General features: G+C 36.2%; 1 protein-coding gene across 1 annotated transcript in view; it reads right to left on the reverse strand.

The window, feature by feature from the left end:
• The window catches only part of LOC114877900, a 140,738-nt gene extending 120,010 nt beyond the window's left edge, over window positions 1–20,728 (reverse strand). The window contains exons 1-2 of the mRNA XM_029191031.2: window positions 20,479–20,728; window positions 10,655–11,166 (exon numbers count right to left, since the gene is read on the reverse strand). Coding sequence (XP_029046864.1) covers window positions 10,655–10,892 — 238 coding nt within the window. The 5' untranslated portion in view covers window positions 10,893–11,166; window positions 20,479–20,728. The remainder of the gene's footprint in view (window positions 1–10,654; window positions 11,167–20,478) is intronic.
• Between the last annotated feature and the right edge of the window lie 368 nt (window positions 20,729–21,096).

Here is a 21,096-nt window from a genome sequence, read left to right on the forward strand (position 1 = left end):
ATTTTGATTACTTATATTTTCTAATTTTCTAAATTTTACTTAACATTGATTTTCCGTATTGCAACTTTGCTGACTTAGATATTTTCTAATTTTCTAAATTCTACATAATAATTTTCTAATTTTTAATTAATATTAGTTTTCTTTATTGACTTAGCAATTTTTTAATTTTCTAAACTTTACCTAATATTACTTTCCCTCATTTCAGTACTACAAATGCTCTCTACAAACATAAAGATCATTAATGAACCATTAAACAAAACTAATTACTATTAGTATATACACATTTACATCATTTTCACGTATCTCTATGGTTGGATAATCTGGAGCTCGTACTTTCCATTACAATGAATATTAATTCGTTCAACTAGGAACTAGGCAATCCTATTCAGAAGGGGATGGAAACTTATGATCTCGTTACAATTACGTGGACACCGGGTTCGCCGTGCCAATATTTGAACGAAAAACGTTACAGTTCCATCGATGAAATTTCGTGTTTGCCCGTTTTCCATTTACGGATACTCGTATCGTGCAGAATCTGGAAGCGTAGATACTGCACTCGTTTTGCAAACAGCAATCACAAAACGCTTATGGAAAAATCTATATAACACGCACACCTAATCCTCGTTCTTTTCCTGACGACCAACAAATCACTATTCTTTCGCAGAAAATGACGAAGTTTTCCTGAAAATCGGAACGTTCCGTTGGAAATTCTTTATTGTTACAAAAATATCTTATCCCAGATTTTATTCTGTGATTTGGGATTTTTTTCTGGGTCTCTAAAAGTAGGTCAAACGTTGAAAGATTACAAAATACACACTTTTATAAATGATTTAAACACCGTAAAAATAAACATATTGGATTTTCAGAAAATCTAATTTTACTTAGATTTCTTGAAAATGTGAATCTAATTTTAATTTTCGCAAATTTCCAGTCACGTTCTAAAATTATAAAATTGTATAAAAGCTTTAAAAAAAAAGAATTAAAATTTTCTTAAAAACCAGGGTCACACTATTAATTTTCTATTTAATAAATAATTTTCTATATTATATGAAAGATTATTAAAAATGTGTAAATATTCCATGACTTTTGGACGGTAGAGTATATCGACGGCAGTTGTAAGTAAAAGTTTTTGAGAACAAGTTTCTGGGTGGCGCCATTAGGCAAAGAGCCGAACGAAATTGTAAATCAGAAAGAACGGGGTGGTAAATCGAAAAAAGTTCGCTGCCTAGAGCTTGTCGATTGCAGAATCCATGGTAGTGAGAAGCATACGGAACATCTGGTACATGGCACCGAGTTTCTTGCTTACACCACACCCTTACCAACCCCTTTAGCTACCCCCTTTGCCGCGACATTCTTTTCCTTTTTACTCTCCGTCTGTGACAACGCCGCAAGAAAATCCAACGGATTTTCTTGGATCTTCCGAAACCACGAACCGAAAGGTCTGAAACTTTGAGCACGTCGAACGTGAAGCGTCAAGTGCGTTGAATTCGATATCGGATCTCTTGATTCGCCGACGTTTATATTCAATTTTTTCTTCCCGTTGCATTTAATTAAACGCTTTTGTGTCTCTTAATCTCGATTTCTATTCTCTTCAACCGGTGTTGGACGTTATTTGAATTTTGTATTCGTTATTCAATTTCACTCCCTTTTTCATTCTATCTTCGAAAATAAAATTAATTTATGCGTTCGAGTTCTTATTTTTGAAAATTATTAAATTATCAAATTATTTTGAATTAAAAGATTTTTCAATTCCAAAAAATTATTGTTTTACCTAAAATTGTTACTGATGAGTTTTCTAAGAAATACTGTCTTTAACCTTCGAACGGCGATTTTAATTTAATGTTTTGTTTCGTTTGAAAATTAATCTTTCAATATTAATTAAGTATAATTAGTATACGAATTAGGTATATATTTTGTAAGTTTGGGTCTCAGTTGAAGCAGACTTCGCCGTTCGAGGATTAATTATGAAACAGCTCGGTTTATCAAGAAAATTTAATTTACAACCTTCCTAAAGGCAAATACTAAAGCGCTGATAATTAAATAAACTTTTTCGAATGGACGATGAAGTATGATATTTTGCTTTCGACAGTCTGTTAACAGAAAAGTGTTAGACATCAAGCACTCTTAGAAGCAACATTTAACGAAACCAAAGAAAAGCTTTTAACAACGAAAGAAAGCTTTTAGTTGTATTGCAAGCACAAGTTGCTCTAATTTGTCTCGGCTGCGCGTAATTTCACAAAAGAAAACCCGAATCGATGCTTGCCTTGCAATTTCATAAATTGCACGTTTTCTTTAATTAATCATCTTCCGATTGATTATCGATTTTATGCTATTAAAATGTATTTTGCGCTCAACTGCAAGCGTAAAAGATACAAATGAAAATTTGATGAATTCCGTAGTTAAAAGATAAAATTAAAAGTTTGCATGAAAATTTCGGATGCAGAAGAAACAGTTTTGAAAAGATCAACAAATTCGCTCGTCTGGCAACAACATCAGCCACAGTTAAAAGCAAAGAAACGGATAAAACATTTAAAAGCCACAAAGATTAAAAAAGGTCTGATTTTTTACGTCGACCTTTATCTACAAAGCAACAGAGTGTAAACGTGCAGAGGTGGACCAGAAATTCGGATAAAATTGTGCACTCATACCTTTATTCGGTATTCCGCATTAAAGGATACGTACATGTACAAATTTTATAATTTTTAAACTCTGAATTTTTATACGCTCAAACCCCCTCATATTTTCAAAGATAATTACCGCGATTAGTTAACGAATATTTATGCAAACGTACAATTTTATAAAATATTATTTTATTTTAATTTGCCTGTTTTACACGTTACGAATTATTTATTTTATTTTTTTTTACGTTAACAATATAGTTTAAATATTTTTGATTAAATTAAATAACATTTCTTCACTTTAAACTATACATTGTGGATGTACGTATCTACTAGAACATAACAAAATCGAGTTCTTGCAAACGATTTCTTAGAAAAGGTGTTAACACAAAGTATTTCAATTTATCTGCCCCAAATCCTGTCGTGTCTTTTCCCAAAGAAAAAGTACTACCTTTTCAAACATTAATGCGAACAATGTTTCCCTGTTGCACACAAAATTGAACCCTCTTTGCAGATACTGAACTTTTAGAGAAACTTCTTTTGTTCGTTCGCTCGGTTGGTGTTTTCAATGAAACGATACCCTTCTCGTTCCCTTTCCTTAAATCGAGGGAAAAAGTATTTCTTCTTCCCTTTCCCGCGATGTGTTTCTTTCTCTCCACTCTCATTTCGCTTTTTCATCTCTTCTTCTAACCGGCCCCCTTTCCGTCTGGTCGTAGCAGCAAAGCAATTTAATCAAAGCCCGTCCCGTTTTGTTCTGCACGTCCTATCGGACTCACCAGGCCCGGGATTTTCTTTTATTTGCTCCGCAGCTTGTGGCGAAGCCCGCGGGCTGGTTAGTCCTCTAGACAAACGGAAATTTGAATAATCCCGCGGGTAAGGCTCGTTAAACGTCCCCCATTGAAATTTGATGTTGATTGCGGCTACGAAAGCGATTTAACGCTGTCATTAGCCACGCAATTACGCGATTGCAATCGTAGAATCGTTCGGCTATCGACCAGCGGGAAAAACCGATCGAATAATTTAGAGACGACACTGAGGAATTGATTTTCTTCGTTCGATTTAATTTTATGAGACCCTGGAACCCGGGCAAGAGGAGAAAGGGAAGCAAGGGCTAGTGAACCCAGAAAAGTCGACCATGCTTGGTACTAGACATAGGTCACAAGAAGTCCCATGAAAATAACGGAATCCGATTGATTGTGCCCCACATCAACTCACAAGTATTTTTGATTGTGACATATAATTGGTCGAAGCAGTCAAATTTATTAATTAGACTCGTTTGAACCTACTTCGTGTAAAACTTCTTATGATGCGTGGAGCAAATGATTTGTATTTGATACATTTTGCAAACTAATAATTAATTCAGACTAAACATTCAGAATTCAAGTGTCTATTTTGAAATAGCTAGAAATGAGTTTCCCTTTACGCTAAATGAGTCCCCTGACGAGGTAAAAACAAACGTTCATTAATATTACAGATGGTTCACTCGAAACGTCGTAACCCCCTCCCCCTCTTCTGCAGAGTGTAAAATTACGAGAATATTCCGGTCATAATTTAACGTCTGCTGCATTTGTTATACAAAGAGGACAGTCATGCTCCGCGTTCCAAGAGAACAACAGGCAAGTTTACATTTCAGTAAACTTACTGTCCCGTATTTTCCACTACGATTTCGAGGCTCAAGAAAATACAATGGCTGGAGATCTCTGTGTAGAAAACACACTACTGTGCACTTTTTTACAATTAAAATCTTTCGGCTCTCGAAATCTCGACTGATAACAATGAATTAAAAACACGACAAAAAACATATTACTATAAATGAATGATTTAAAAGATTAATATTGAAGCTGACTAATTAGAATAAATCTTATTTATACAAATTTATTAATGGATCTGTTAAATGGAATAATGAAAAATTTTGAGAACATTTTCATAGGCATAGATATAAATAAAATTATAAGAAAACCTTTTCGTTAATAAAATTATACATTACACAACAGGCTCCGCTGTTTAAGTGTTATAGCTTTTTTAAAAATAAAAAATTCTACTGTGAAATGAAACAGAGATAAATTCGAAATGTGTACCTACTTAATAAATTAAAAAAACAAAAGATTTCATTAGCATGTTTTTAACCAAAAGAACAGCACCCAGTCCCCTGACCAAAGGGTGCAAATTTCATTTGTATCTACGAGTTCTCGGCTCGTCAACGATTTAATTTAGGGCATTTAAAGCGCTCGTTACAAGGTAACACGGGAGCTGTTCTACGCGTTTATTTTCAATTTCACTCCTTTAAGCCGTCTCCGTGGCTCTTTCTCTCTTTAATTCTTTCCACTTGGCAAGCAAGCTTTCCGCAACAGTTCCAGCTGCTGGTAGGAAGAGTCGTTTCGTTCTAGCGCTCGTATCCCCGAGAGAACGCGGACCAAGCAACGATCCGCGAGCGGAATTTTAAGCGACCAGATCCAGGAAATTAGGAAGATTTGATCAGCCGGCGTTGGAATTACAAATAACCTCGTTATTGTGGCAAAGGCACACGCCGTGTCGAGACAGTCGCGATTTATATTGTCGAATTTCCTTTTTATCCATCGCGTAACCGGCGCTGGCGAGCACGTGCTCACCACCCTAGACGCACGACCGAAAAGGAGAAAGATGGAGAAAGAGAGACAGAGGGGTCATTAGGTGATTTAAATTGAGCTCCAACGGCTCTTAAGCAACCCGACCTTCCAGGAAGCTATCCTTTTCCCAGGTGAAAAGGGTAACAAGATGAAATCGTTGGCTATATTCCAAGCATTTCTTTAGGAACAAATAAATTCTAATAACCCTGAATAACGGTTTCCGTGATTACTTTGTAACGACTAAAATGAATTTAATCATTGATATTGCATCACAGAGTGTTTATAAGATCAAGATATATTGATAAAATAATTTTGAAAAGAATAGTGTAATATTTAGGAAATTAAAAGAATATGAAATATGAAATTAAATTAAAATTGTGGCTCTCTCCATGGTTGGAGTGTTAACTATTATTATATTTATTCCTAATTTTGATATTTAACTTTTCACACCACTATTTCAAAATTCCTGGGGCCTGGAGGTGTCAAACCACCAAGGGTCCCCTTGATTTAAAAATCGAAATTTATTCTAAATAAAATTAAATAACATTTAAAAGAATTCATTAAGTATTTTTTGACATAATAAATAAAAAGCTTATCCCCTTCCCGTGAAATATGGTGCGGGGTTGTGGTCTCCCTTAGACCTCCCCTTAATTCGGCGCTGATTTATTCTAATAAATACCAGTTCCAATCAAAAAATTCATTATTTCGCGGTGTATTTAAATTGAAATTATTAAATAATTTGTTGTTAAGGAGTATTAAGGGAGATTATTATAATAGTCCTCAAAATTCTTCAGATTTATATTAACAATATGAATTCTAATTAATTTCCTACTTTCGTCGTTTCAAGCGGTAGATTTCCTTACCCGGTATCCTGATATACGGGAAATTAATGCAAACGGATAATGTTATGTTAATGTTAGAAGCAATGGCATTAGTGGTCTCGCCTTGGATATCGTAAATACAGGACAGGGTAATCCTCGTGTTAACTGACGTTTCTGCTCCCAGAGACTGTGATCTCCAAGATGCTCCCTGAATCTAAATCCTCCCCTTCTGACTTATCTACTTACTCCATCCAAGACGTCGTTCGAGGAAAAGAAAATATTCGAAGGAGAACCAAGGTATTCAATTGTACATACAATTACCAATCTTGTTTCTTTACAAACAATAATTAAAACCATAAATTCCAAAACAGCAAAGTACTGGATCAAAAAACTGTAGATCCCATTTCCATTTAGATCTATCTGATAACAGATTTTATCTCTCAAATAATTCCAAGAAAAATCAAAATAATTAATGGAAAATTAATTGAAAAGATATTTTTCTTGAAATATTACTGGATGAATTTATGTTTTGTAATCCACAATCTTAATTATTGAAAACATATCTGCCTGGTTTCCTAATTTTCTGCTAAGATACAATCTATTTATCGTTTGTTGCTTAATCGAGATGGAGCAAAAAATATGTCGTGAAAGGATGTCGGTAGTTGCCGTTCAGGGCGACGATTCCGGAAACAGCTGCTGGGGAAACCACACGTCCTTCGGGAACTAATCGTTAACCGTCCACGTAGAAAATTGCCCGACCTTCTCCTGTTGTTTTTCGACGGGTATTCTGACTGCCGCGCGCGATTGTGTTAGAGCGAATCAAGCTCGGATTTCTGTTATCGATTATTGGGACACGGTTTATTTATTACCACCCCTATAGAATCTTATGAAATATTTTCGACGAAAATGTTCGATATAATCCTTTGATATTTCCACGAATAATGGTAGCTCGATTACTTGTTCATGACAGAATTTGATTAGTTTAGAAACTTACAACACGATCGCTGACATGAAATCACGGCAATCGGTCAATTAGCGTGGCTTAATCATTCACAGATCTGCCAATCAACACACCCTTGTAGTCGATTTAGTTCAATACGCTACGCAGAATGGAGCTAAACATTGGGGCGAACGCATAATACCGACAATTAACATCGACAATAACATGCATCACTGTCAAAACCCGCGGAACAATCGATTTTAACAAAGCTGTTAACCGTGGATGAGGTTTGTTTAGAATCTACTAGCGTTACCCTCGTAACCAAATATTTCTATGTAGAAACAGTAGTCGTTTAATTAACACGTTGACTGGCGAATGAATTGCATGCATAATGTATTAACTTTCAATAGAAGCGGATTGTGTAAAAATTAAAATAAAACATACATCTATTTTGGATCTCAAAATAGCTAAATTTATCAAACAAATTTGAGCAAAGAAAATAGAAATTAAATAAATTCCTAAATAGATGGAATAAAATAATAACGATCATAAAAATCAAAATAGACATTTTAATATTTCACGAGAAAAATTTAATACATCTATATTCAACCTCAAAATATATTTATGAAACAGATTTGAGCAAAGAGAATAGAATTAAAAGTACAAACGATGTTTTATAAATATTTTTTATATTTTCTCTCCAACCATATCAAATTACATAATTTCTGATCTGCCAGCTCTTAAATCACTCTGACGTGTATTTCCCTGTATCGCGTTCTCAATCACCTCGCCCTAGTTTCCACGCGTCGATCAGTAGTAACGCTACTAGACTAGTCAGACCGAAAAGTGGAAACGCTATCTATACGATCAGCGAGCACGATTTTCATCATTTTATTTAACATTGTCCGTTAGTCATCGATCTATTGGAAGTCACTGATTTATTGGTAGTTCAGAATTTCTCTGATGCATCTCCTTTCGCGATTCGTCGGCAAGGATTCGTCGGCAATCGAAAGGAAAGTCGACGAGGATAATAAGAGCTCGTTAGTGCTCACGGATAGATTCTCTGTAACACCCCTCCCGGTTCTCTACCCCGGCCAAATTCCAGCAGCAACTTTTTCCAACCCGATTGCTGGAGCTTCCGCACGCTCAGCTAGATCAGCTTTTTAAAATGCCGGTAATTTCCATTTTTAACGAGCCGCAATGAAATCTCCCGACGGTACGCTCCGATTTATCTTCGCCGTTCTAACGGTCTGATCGCGTAAGGGAAATTAATCGTGTGAAACCACGGGGAAAAAGCATCATCGGACTTTTCTCCTCTGTTTGAGGGACGCGATGAATCGGTCGAACGAGTTTCTATCCTATGTCATTAGGATAAAATGAAATTTCGTTAATTGAGATGATTAATTTAACGCTTTGACGGTCACGTATGTTAGAAAATCTATAATGTGATTGATTTAACACTCGATGTTAAATTTAATTTAACTAATCACAATGTATTTTCTTTTCCTAAAGGAAGTGTGAAAATCAAGCCCTGGATAGGGCCTAACACCTAGCATCAAACATTGGAAAAAGAAAAAAATATGAAAATAAATTGAAAATAAATTCTATCAGCAAACGCTTCGTGAAGAATATTAATTTAATTTAATATTCTGGCGAACTCACACTTATTTTTACTTATAAAACAAGATTATTTATTAACTATAAAAATTATAACAACCACCCCGCATAGCTAATCACGGACTAATTAAATTCAAACGATGTCCATACAACCCAACATAAAATAAAACAACACGTGTGTAGAGGACTTAGAAGAAAAACAACGAACTAGAGCACATAGAGGGAAGGGAGAAAAAAAAATAGAGGTCGAAAGTCTTGGTCGAGCGAATCAGACGAGACAAGAAGAAAAATAAAAAGAAAAAGAAATTGTCATCTTCCGGGTGGTTGCAACCGCCCCTCTAACCGTACCCTGCGTCTCTGCCCATCGTCGAGTTTTCCTCCGGCCAGCTTTACAGCCAGTGTCATTTGTTTTTACGTTCGCTCAGCGACGTTCTTGAAAATCCTTTTGGCTGTCGCAAACGCCATTCACCCGGTACCTCGTCCTGCGAGATTTCGTCCTAGAATAGAGAGACATCGTGCTCGTCGAGAGAAGTTCAAACGCGCTGGCAATCTTCAGGACCCACCGACGTCCCTTTTTCTCGCGGAATAAGAAGGCAGCAAAGCTGACAGAAAATTTCGGAGACTTCTAGATAAAGGTGTACAGTGTCTCTTTCTGACGGCTCAACTTCGAGCCAGAGTCTACACTCTCGAAGGAAGATCGTCAACTTTTCCACCATGTTTTCCGTATTTTGTCGGTGTTGAACTTACGGGAAAAGTTTTCGGATGAAATTCTGTTCGACTGCAAGATCAACCGAGAACCTTGCTACGGGATTAACTTGCCTGAATATTGACTTTGCGAACATTTCTGCTGGCCAATGTTCAACTTCTCAACCGGAAATTCTTTGAATCGTCGCCGAAGAATTAACACCTCCTGCTGGTTCGTTAGTAGGTCAAAATAGATCCATTTTGATTTTTAAGAACGTGAATCTTTAATTATCTGATATTTCCCACAAGTCGAAAATATATTGTGAAAATTAATTCTAGTGGAGTTATTAATGACTAACACTTCAAAATAATGTAATTGAAAAAGAATAAACATTTAGAATGGTATTATAATTATATTGATAATAAAAACCTAACGAAACAATTTTTTTTTCTGTGAAACTACTCGAACAACGCTTCAATTTCACAGACTCTAAGGATAGATAAAAGATTTTACAATGGAAAGAAGTTGATGAGAGGGTACATCGGAGTTTTGAATAGAGGTTTTCTGCTCGAACTTCACGAAAAAGTTTCGAAGAAAATGAAGGAGAAACTTTGAGCTTATTTCCATGGTAGAGGTCGCGAGGAGGATAAGATTCGAGGATGACAGAGACAGTACCGCGTATTAATTCGGTCAGACTATTTAATTAGCAAATGCTAAGTAGAGAAGATAAGAGTTTAATGAATACAGATAGCCTTGTAATCCTAACAGTTTTCTTCTTCCTTCTTATCCGACTCTTTGTCATAACCTTTTGTTCCTTAAAAGAACAATGAAACAGAATGAAAAGGTAGCTCGCACCGACGATGAAAATATTATTCTACTGACAATCAAATTTTTCTCTTCGTCTTCTGGCTTTTAGTTGATGAAAAATATTTACTACAATAATTCTCCTGGTATATTGTATGCAATTTTTCTTCCGCTCAGCAATATTGGAATTAAAATGAAATATATCTTAACTTCGGCACATTAAAATTTATCTCTTTTATATCTATAGAATTTTATAACAGAAAATTTATTAAAATATAAATATTTCTATTTAATCCTACTCTCACTCCACGTTTCAAACTCACAGAAATGAAGAAAAATATTTAAATTTAACCCTCGAGCCGCGGACCATGGAGAAAGTCATTAAATTTTAAAACAGTAATCACGAAAACGTGATATTAGTGGCACCGAATTAATTCGTATACTTAATGATTTATATTTTCATATTTAATAACATTAAAAAATATTAATCTGTAAAATTTTTTGATAACCCTGTTTCTCGGTTATCTTGAAAAATATAAAAACAAGAAATGTTAAGTACTCACGGACTGTCAAGTTGGCAGGTTTCACGATTTTCGGACAGACCCTGAAGAGACCCAGCTTGAAACGCACTGTCACGACATTGGCAAAGTTTCGTGGCAAATAAGGAAGATTCAGCTTCTCTTCTGTATGAAGCCAAGCGGGTCCCAGAAGCGCAGTGCTGAGGGCTGCGAGCGCTGCGATACCACAAACGACACCACACCTGGTCAATCTGATGCCACCGGGGCCACCCGAGCAGCACATCTTTTGTCTCAAAGTTTCCTCGTTTCCCTTCACCAATACATTATATACTACACGAGCGATCACCTCGCCGATTTCAAAGATCCTCTCCTTTCTTTTCCACTGGAAACTTTCCCCGAACTTCGACACATTATTCTATGATTTGTCCACGAGTTTCAACGGTACACTGTCTATTCTTCTGGGTCACTGGTACACTCGGGCTTTCGTGTATGATCATGTATTCTTGAATTTAATAAAGTGTTCTCTCCAGGAAATTCCATTGCTTTGATTAAACATCCTAAAAAGAATAAATTTTTTAATTATAATTAGATAAATAAATTTCTTAAGTAATTTTAAGTAATATTTTACTGAAATTTTTCTTTAAAATTTTCTATTACATTCAAATAAGAAAAAATATTGCAGGTCATCTGGGATCCAAGGATATTAAGATTAAAAATACAAAGATTTAATTTTTCAATGTCACAGCTCCTTTGAACATACAGTAGATTCTCGTTATATTGCCACATGAACGATTTGAGGAATTTTCAAATATACTAACGCCACTCTTCCACCATCATAGTTTACAAAAATGATACACATTTATTTCTTTTTCCCCTTCACCTGAAAGTTTGGAATCTTGACAAATTTTCCGCTCCTCCGACTGCGACAATATAACGAAAGTCTATTATATACAGGGTGTCCCATTTGAACAAAAGTTTGAACAAGTTAGTTACTGTTAATTTTAATAATATTCAAAGATTTATATTTGCATTTTTATTGTAAATTAAATAGTTTTTCTGAACTATTGAAGGTGATAAATACAGTTCAATTCAAATGGAAGGTTTCGGTGATGGTCAAAGGCCAGACTAGTAAGACGCATTAACACGTAGGAAACGGAGCGCCTATTGATCGTCCACTCTCGATTTTCACGAGTCTAGACAGAAGGGTGTTTCAGGACCCGTGGCGATTTGTCGGCTGACTAGCGATACTGTCGTCCTCGTTCAGCGAAAGCGAATAATCCGACCTCGATAAGCAAGTTATCGAGCCACCATCGAGTTTAACTTTATCGCGGACCTCTTGGGAATTCTCGTGTCCGTCGCGTGCCACCGTCGTTTAATTCTAAATGAGAATTCTCGCGGTTCTGACCTACACAGATTCCCACGTCTAAACTTCAAATCACACGATAAATATTTGATGAAAGTGATTCGATGTTTGCATCTGGGTTCTCCTTATCAACCATTAACCTAATTTTTCTGTAGCACAGAAACAAATAATCCTGATAAAATTTGTCTAACAGACATTGCTAAACTTTTTCCCCCCTAGAAATATACAGCCCTTTCTCTGTTACCTCTACATATACCAAGTTCCCATGTAACTGGTTCCCCTATATGTCTGGGTCCTTACATCAGGTCTAACATTATGCCTGGCTCCCCTGTGACTAGTCCTCCCTCCCTCATGTCTAGATCTCCTCCCTCATGCCTAGACCCTTATGCCTGATCCCTCTCTATACCTAGTTCCTCCATGTCTGGACTCCCCCCACCCATGCCTGATTCACCCCCTATGCCTGGTCTCCTTATACCACCTATACCTGGTCTCTCTCATGCCTGGACCCTTATGTCTGATCTGACAAAACTTTTTAATCAAGAAATCTGAAATTAAATTTAAATTGCCACAAATCTCAAAATATAATAGTTACATGCAATATAATATCTACAATAACTGTTAAAACAAGGGTATGCAAATATTTTTTTGATCCGCTGTATATACAATCCACAGTAAACAAAAGAGAAGCGGGGAAAAATGTTTGACCATTTCCCAGCCACTTTTTCTACAGTTAATTACTTTTCTCGAAATGAACCAATCCCGTAGAAGTGTGCAACAGAAAGCTGATCGATGTTCGATCCTGATGGAAAGCTGTTCATCGCACTCGAAACTAGCGGCCGGTTAGCCAAAAGATAGCGAAACCAGTTGTTTACCGGATCAGAAACGTCACCGAGCTAGTTTTATCGATGTCGGTGTCGAAACAGCGGATGTTCCAACACGGACGCGCGCGGAATCCGTCGCGTCGGCTACGAAACAGATCTGGCGGACAACCGTGGATGGAAAAAAAAGGGGGATGGTAAAAACCGCCGCGTGAATTTGTTTTAAATGGCCAGCAGCGTTAACGATCCCCGACGAACCACTTCGCGACTGACATACGTGTACCAGATTTCATTTCGATTCGATTTAAATTTTTATTTTACTTCCAATGTACACAGAGACAGCTGAACTTGTCTTCCGGATTGTTTAACTACAAAAAACGAAAATGAACTTTTGTATTTCATAGTATTTTCATTTTCTTAATTTTACACTTTTACAAATTTTAGGTTTTTGAAAATGTTTTAACCCAGACGCCACTGTTAAATGATCTCACCTAAATTAATGTGTCATAAAATAATGAACTGATAATTTAAAACAAAATATAATAAGAATAATAAAATTATTCTAATTATCGTCATAGCTTTTCCAGTAAAACCCCGTGAAATTACATTTGAAACTCCATAAAATTGCACTCTATACACATCATAGGCTATTTCCCGATACAAAAGCTGCATTCTCTTTTGTCAACCCCGAGACGGCATCAAGCAAATTTCGATTTCGAACGGAAGTGCATTCGTTGCGCAGGTTTGCCCGTATTTTTCTCGTTCCCTGTAATTTTACGACACAATGAAAACGTGGCTTGCCAGCTCGACGAATTGACTGACGCGTACACGAGAGAGGATAAAGCCTTTCCTTTCTTTCTTTTTTTTTTTTTGGTGTGTCGAAACGAAATGCATCGTAAACGAGTATTTACTTCCGCGAGAATATTCCCGCGTCTTCGTAAATACATGCCCGCTGCTGACTTCCTGTCGTCGCGCGGATTTCCGTCGTGAAGTTTACACCGCTCGCTCGTTCCGAACAGCTGTGCCACCGGCACTCATTGAAATCCACGGATTTTCGGAAGTTACGCCTCGCAAATTGCCCGGTTGCCCGCCCATCCTCCCCCCTCACCATTTACCACCCCCTACAACCGCCAACTTTCCGATCGCGTTAACCCACTTTCCTCTTTTTGTTTATCATTCGCGAAACCTTCGACGGAGGAAGCTTCATTAGCGGAGAAGCGGTGCCGATTTATCGACGGAATTTTAATGAGCTTCTCCTCTAGGAAGACAATTTTATAACGTTAACTGGGTCATCGTAGGGAGGAGAAAGGAAAGGATCACAATGGAAGGATCGTCGTCTTACCAAGCGAGAAAATATCAAGAATTCGGGACAAAGGTAACGATAGCCGGTTCATCGAAGAAAGTATAGCGTGAAATGGACAGAAATTACTGTGCCGTGGAACAAAGAGGGCTCTCGATTAAATCGTCACGCTAGTTATAGCTGATTTTCCAGTCGGACCGTTCGTTATTTTTATCCCGGTATAAACGTGAACGACTACGGCACCGTGTGCAGATAACTTCTCGATAACTAGTCCATCAGACGAGATTATGAAATTGAGGGTGGATTTCAAATATAGCGGGTATAAAAATATTATTGTGGTAAATGTTAATTTTAGAGGAATTTTTCTTTCACTGCTAATTTTTATACGACAGAAAAATTAACCCTTCGTTGCTATCATTGGATTTCTAATAACCTGTTCAGTTGCTAAAATTTGATAACCTAAGTTAAACTAACCCTACTCCCCTAATAAATTTCGACACTCAAAACCATTAAATTTTTGGTCTATATTTATAAAACACTATCAGGTTACTTAAAAAATTTTAAATTGAAAAAAAAATGGTACCCCAAAGCGAAGGTTAGCCATATGTCTTTCTTCAGATTAATAGATTTATAAGGCTAGAAAACTTTATTAATTTCTCTACTAATTAACCCTTTATATCAACGATATTAATTCTGAGAATTATCGATGCTCCAAATTTTCATATCACCGTGTTGGTTCTCCTACCCAGTTCATCCCTTCGAGAATTCCCATCGAAAGCAAATATAATAGTGGTGAAACCTCATTGGTTTCATAGTAAAACAAACAGCAAGGTAAAAGGGTCGAGTTCTCGTAGAAATTTCCAATAATTCTTGTTGCCTGTTTTTTTGTCAGTGGCTAGTTCAATTTCCCTCGAAAGTCTGCCCGTTCCATTCGAGTATGTAATGTATGCGAGCGTGTGCAAAATTATTCCGTACTTTGTGCATAGTTTATACTGCAATTGCGTTCACTTTGAATTTCGCAAACTAAAATAACGCTTGATTAAAATAAATATTAGTTAGTTACGAAATCAATTACCGAGTTTTAAACGGAATGCCTGTTTTGAAGGGGGTTGAAAAACGTGGGAAGTTTTGTAAAAAGAAAAAGATCGATGCTCTACTAGAAAGAACGATGAATGGAATTGGTTAATGGGTTTCTAATTGTATGGGAAAAACCATTGAAATTGTTAAGTTAGCCCATTCTCGAAGAAATTAATTTCGATCGCCGTTATCGTGGCCGGCTTGAAACACTGGCCTACCACTGCTAGTTATCCTGGTTCATGGATACGGAAAGGATGAGATACCATTATCGCCACCGCATTGACCATCGCGGATGGTTTGCTCCGGCATCGGAGAAAACGCGAATTCTTTTTTTCACGCTTCGTTTTCTCGTGTCCGACCGCGTAATAACCGAATAATAGGGAGCAGCTGCGGGCAATAGAACCATCCCCGTGGCTACGATATCTATTCACCTAATTGGATTTTTGTTAGTATTCTACGATATCATCCGTGAATGCAAGAACAGGGTGAAACGATTCTGGTAACCATAGATTGTATTCTCGGTGGTTGTTGAGGGGGAGAGAAGTAATCGTTCGTGAGAAACGGTGCTTCATCATTTCTGCTGAGATCGTTTTATTAATACTTGTTGCGGTAATGAATGGGGTTGTTTGTTCGATGGCGTTCTTTAGGGGGAACGTTTAATTATTAATAAACGCATCGACCGTCGAAATTTTTCGTACAGTATAATTCTTATTTGAGAAATTGATATTTGGGGGAGTATTAATATTTATTTTATTTATATTAAAATTCTTTTTTTATTCTTTTTTGTGTCTAATGTTCACATTGACATACTATGCTTATTTCCTGCTATGGAGCACTTTTTCTAAAGGGCTATGCCCGTATATATTGAAATAAATAAATAAATAAAATTTCATGCTGTATATTGTAGAAATTATTATATCTGCATACCACTTAGCCGATTTCTTTGAGCAACAGTGAACAGAGGTACAGAGAATGAACGAAATAACGAGTGGATCGCGGTTGAAAGAAGTAATTAAAACGATGCTTCTGTTTCTCTCGGTTGAAATTCATCGTCGTCCACGGAGAAAGAAGTTTCCGTTTAAAAGCGTACGATAGTTTCACCGTGGTCCCGTTGAAGAGCCATTCGAAGGAGGCGAGAGAACATCAAAGAACGCTAGAACAACCGTTGGTATTCGGTCGGAAACCACCGTGAAATTTTTCAAGTTTTCCCATCGAGTCCGTCGAAGCTGTCGCGCGACTTGCGAAACTTTTCGAACAAAAAACTGATCGGAAAAAGAAAACAGGCGGAGAAGGAAAGTCAAAGGGGACGAGTGACTTGCCAGAGGGAGATAGACGATATCAAACCTTTCCTCTCCGCTGATCCTTCCAGGCGTGAATCGTGGTTGCTTCGAACTTTTAATTACCGGCTACTTAAGAAACGGCGAACGAGAGGAGAAAAAAGAGGTAAGGAGCTGCGAAAGAAAAAAAAAATTAGAGCGTGCAAGGCTAGAAACGGCTTGCGTTTGAGGAACAGACTTAAGTAACCGCTTGAAACTGCTTTCTAACAAGAACGGAAATCTTTTGAGTATCCTTTCGAAACGGCCCACGGTTCGGTTCTCGTTTTTTCAATTAATTAAACCGGGCCATTGGAAAAAGCCAGTACGAACTGGTACGAACTGGCCGACGGCCAAATGATCTCGTAATTGAAATCCATTTGAAATGGAAGGGAAAAAACAGAAAGCTGTTGATTGTACGAAAAGTAATCATGGATATCAATGTTACCAGTACCATGGTAAAAGGATTAATTACAGAATTTTTCGGGAAACCAACGAATTCCTAAGCTTTTTCGTTTTCCCTTCTACGAATCTTGCGAACAGATTTTCCATCCTGCGTATGAATTTCCCGAATTTTTTGGCTTTTATTAAAATCGTTTGTGAAATACGCTTTGATCGACATATTTGAGATCTTAGAATTTTCGTTTTACACTGTAGAAATATTTGTTAACCTCCTTTGTTGGCAATTAAAAATAACCTGAAATGGAATTTTATTGGAGCTCTGTAATTAACATATATTGGTTACTGATTTGAATAAGAGGTGACACTCGATTAAGTTTCAATGTCCATTACAAAGTCATTTATACCCTATCATCGAATGATGAATGACGTAAATATAATACATTTAACAATACAAGATCGGACACCAAGCGAATCAATTTTAATTAATTAACACTTTGACAATCAGTATTACGTCGTATTGGAGATTCGTCCATTTGTATAAAATTCAATAGTAATTAGTTACAATTTGCAAATTAATCATTTCACAGTGAACATTACTGGAAACATTCCAAAAAGAAACTAAAAAGTTTTCTAAGTGAAATTACATTAAACTTGTATCTCTCTACATGGTCCGCTGTCAAAGGGTTAAATATTATAAAAGTAAATGTTTATTTCAATTTCCCCAGAGTTAATGGAAAGCCACAGATTTATTATTATATTTCTAGAAAAAAAAATTCAATTCCTGCTCAAAATGCAAAATTTTTCAAATTTCAGTCAACAATATACGGTTTTTCCGGAAGATAAAATTTGCAATCAACAAGCGAACGCGAAACTCGTGACTGATTTTTCGTCGGCTCTCACCACGCTTCACCCCTGTATTTCCCCGAGGAAGAGCGTCGGTATATTTAATTGAAAAACGTGTAATTCGTAATTTCCCTCGGGAGAGGGTCGCGCGTCGCCGCTTGATCGTTAAGCTTCACGACAAGAAATCCGTAGGACAATTCCGGAATTGCGTCGACCGCTTTCCCTCTCGTTTTCTTCGATCCGTTTCAAGCGATTCCAGCTTAAATAAATGAACGCGAACTGCGATCCTTTCTTTCCGTTTACTTCCGCTTATTCCTGCCAGAACGTCGATCTTCCGAGAGTTTATTTAGGATCTTTCGATTAAAACGTCTACCAAGGATATCGGAGCTTTCGATAATTAGTCGATTTCTTGATGACTTTTTTTTTAACGAGCCAGACATATCATTGGGGTAATTCAGAAAAAGATGGACCTCTTTATCTTTAAAATTGAATTTCGATTATAATTAATTGAACAAATTGCGACGGATTTTATTCAATTAGTAGTATTTTTAATTAAAATTGATTAATTTTGATATTTAAAAATAACGCAAATATTGTGAAATCTAACGAATGGTTAAAAAATTATAGAGGTGCTCCATCTCTTCCGAAATTACTCTAATTTCAATAGATGATTTATATGAATTTTCATAGCGCTAGATTAAAAACTAAGTTTATTAAAAATAACGCGAAGGTGCAACATTTGCTGCATTTAAAAACGGTAATGAATAAAGTAAACTGGAGTTTAAAAATAATATGATAAGCTCACTCTGTAAATATTACATTTAATAAAAACGTTCGATATGAAGTTTCATGTTGAATCAACGGGAAATTGTTTCAGGGTAGGATGTTCCGCAATGAAATTTTTTGTAAACAAATTTGAAGTGATAGACCAATAAAAAAGCGAACGAATCCGAATGATTTCCGATAAATGTATTTTAAAGTAAATCTCAAAAATATAATAAATGTAAACCGTGTTAACAGCTTCAAATGTATGTTTACATTTCTTCAATTTTGGAAATTTGATTTATTATTCTGTTCTTTCTGAAAACGTCACTTTCAAACAATTTCGAATAACACGATACAAAACTGTGTAAAATTAATATTGATTAAATTTTGACGAAACGTTCTCATGTTTTCCTATTATCAATAATTATTACACAGCTATCAGCTATCCGGTTTACGAGCACACTGACGGTATCGTTGTAAACGACAATAACAACGTAGCTCACATACCGAAAATAAAAGACGTAAACAATTTGCGGGTAAAATGTGGCGTACCTCGGTTCACGAGTACACAAGAGAATATCGAGAGTCGTTTATTTCTCCAGCCTCTGTGAATCATCTAGATAATAGCTGGCAAACCACGAATAACAATTTATCTGAAACGTTCTTTCAGTCTGGCGAAATTGGAAGTGACGTTTAGTTAGTTTGTAATTACTTCGTTTCCGATACCCTCTCGCTTTTGTCCATCAATTTATAACATTATATTCGAAATGGTTGAAGCATTTAACACGGTCGACATATTTCAAACAATTTTTCCGACGCGACGATTTTTCAACTTTCAATGAAATGGAAAATATTAAAACATAATAATTTTAATCTTTTAAAATCAAATGCTTAAGTTTTAAATAAGAGAGGTTCATATATTAGAAGAATAATTAAAAAAAAACAATGTAAAATAATGTGAAATACATAATTTAATTAAAATTGCAGCTCTCTCTCTCTGGTCTTCAAAATAGAAATTCATGCAAGAAATTTTAAATATTATTAATTTGCCATATTTTAATATACGTAAATAAAATTTGTATTTCACATTTTGAAATTGTTTGATAAATCATATATGTCACTGTAGTGGCTCCAATTGAATGCTTTGTTATTTACACAGAATTTCATAAGCTTCTGATAGAATTTCTATTCTAGAAGAATGCAAACAAAACCATGTGTTGACGAACCACTCAAGCACCTAGAATCAGGTTCTTGCTATCAACAAGGTTAACTAGCTCAACGGAGACCACGACAACAACTTTATTCTGCTACGAAAACATCAATTATTTGTACCATGATGAAACATATCGAAGGATATTATATTCAATTTCTCGTTATAATAGTTAGATGCGTGCGTTCGTTTTAATTAATCTTCGCATCCATCTCCTTTTCATTGGACTACCTTTTCATTTGTGGATACATTTATACGTGTGCTGGTTTTAATTAAAATTCACAAGACCAGCAATTCGTTTGCTTATTAAAAGAATAATCCGAACGGAGTAATCCTACGTTAGTAGCAGAGTAAATACTACAATATGATCATAATACGCTACCTCTACCTTTCGCGAACGTGTTATACCTTCACAAACTATTTTTCGTTTTATGATATAAAATGAAGAGAAATATCATTCTTTAATATGATTAAATTAATGATTCAATCAAATAATGCGAATAATGATTTCCATGATAAATCACAAAATTAAGATTTCTATACGTAAATAATTATTTTCAAAAAATTAAAACAAACATTTTTAAATCTATGTTTGTTCTTCCAAAAACATTGAAATCTTTAAATATAAAAATCATTAAGAAAAATTGAATGAATCAATCAACTTGATTTTTCAAGGTATTAAATATTGTAAAGTTTATTTATTAAAAAATGTCAAAAGCGATAATAAATCCATTCTGCCCTTAATCCTAGCTTACACAATCATTAATATGAAACATACCCGTGCTCGAAGTAAATCCTCCACAGCCGGAAGCGCGTGTCGGAAGCAACTACGGTCAATCACTATCCATCACGAACAGGTACTCGAAACGGTGAGCGGAGCATGCGATTAAGAAGAAAGGGGGCAAGGGTGACAGGTGGCACATTTTAACACTGAACTTTCACGAGAATGAAACACTGAAACGAGACGAGAAGCGAAAGACGACGGAGCGCGCTGCGACGCGTACGAACGCTTCGACGGCCGGAGGCGAACTGCCCTTCGTAACGCGCGCGCAACCCTCTACAGCGTGCTGACGATTTTATCCGAGTGGCGCGAGAACAGACGAACTTTCACGAACTTTTTCGTCTAACTGGCTTTCTGTATGGTGAAAGCATGTGCGATTGTGGTCGTACGCAACCCCTCCAATTGATACTGTATCTATTATAATTAACATATGATATCATTATCATTAGGCGTCTAATTAATAATGATTAACCCTCTGGTCAATACCCAAAATTATCCATGTCGCTCAATAACCGGGTACCCTTATAGAGGATTCATGTATTAACCCTTGTGAGCGATTATCTGATTCTGGATCAGTTTCACCCCATAGATAAATTTTTATTATATATGCTTTAT

This window comes from Osmia bicornis, chromosome 10, assembly GCF_907164935.1.
Source record: "Osmia bicornis bicornis chromosome 10, iOsmBic2.1, whole genome shotgun sequence".
In the NCBI taxonomy this organism is placed as follows: domain Eukaryota; kingdom Metazoa; phylum Arthropoda; class Insecta; order Hymenoptera; family Megachilidae; genus Osmia; species Osmia bicornis.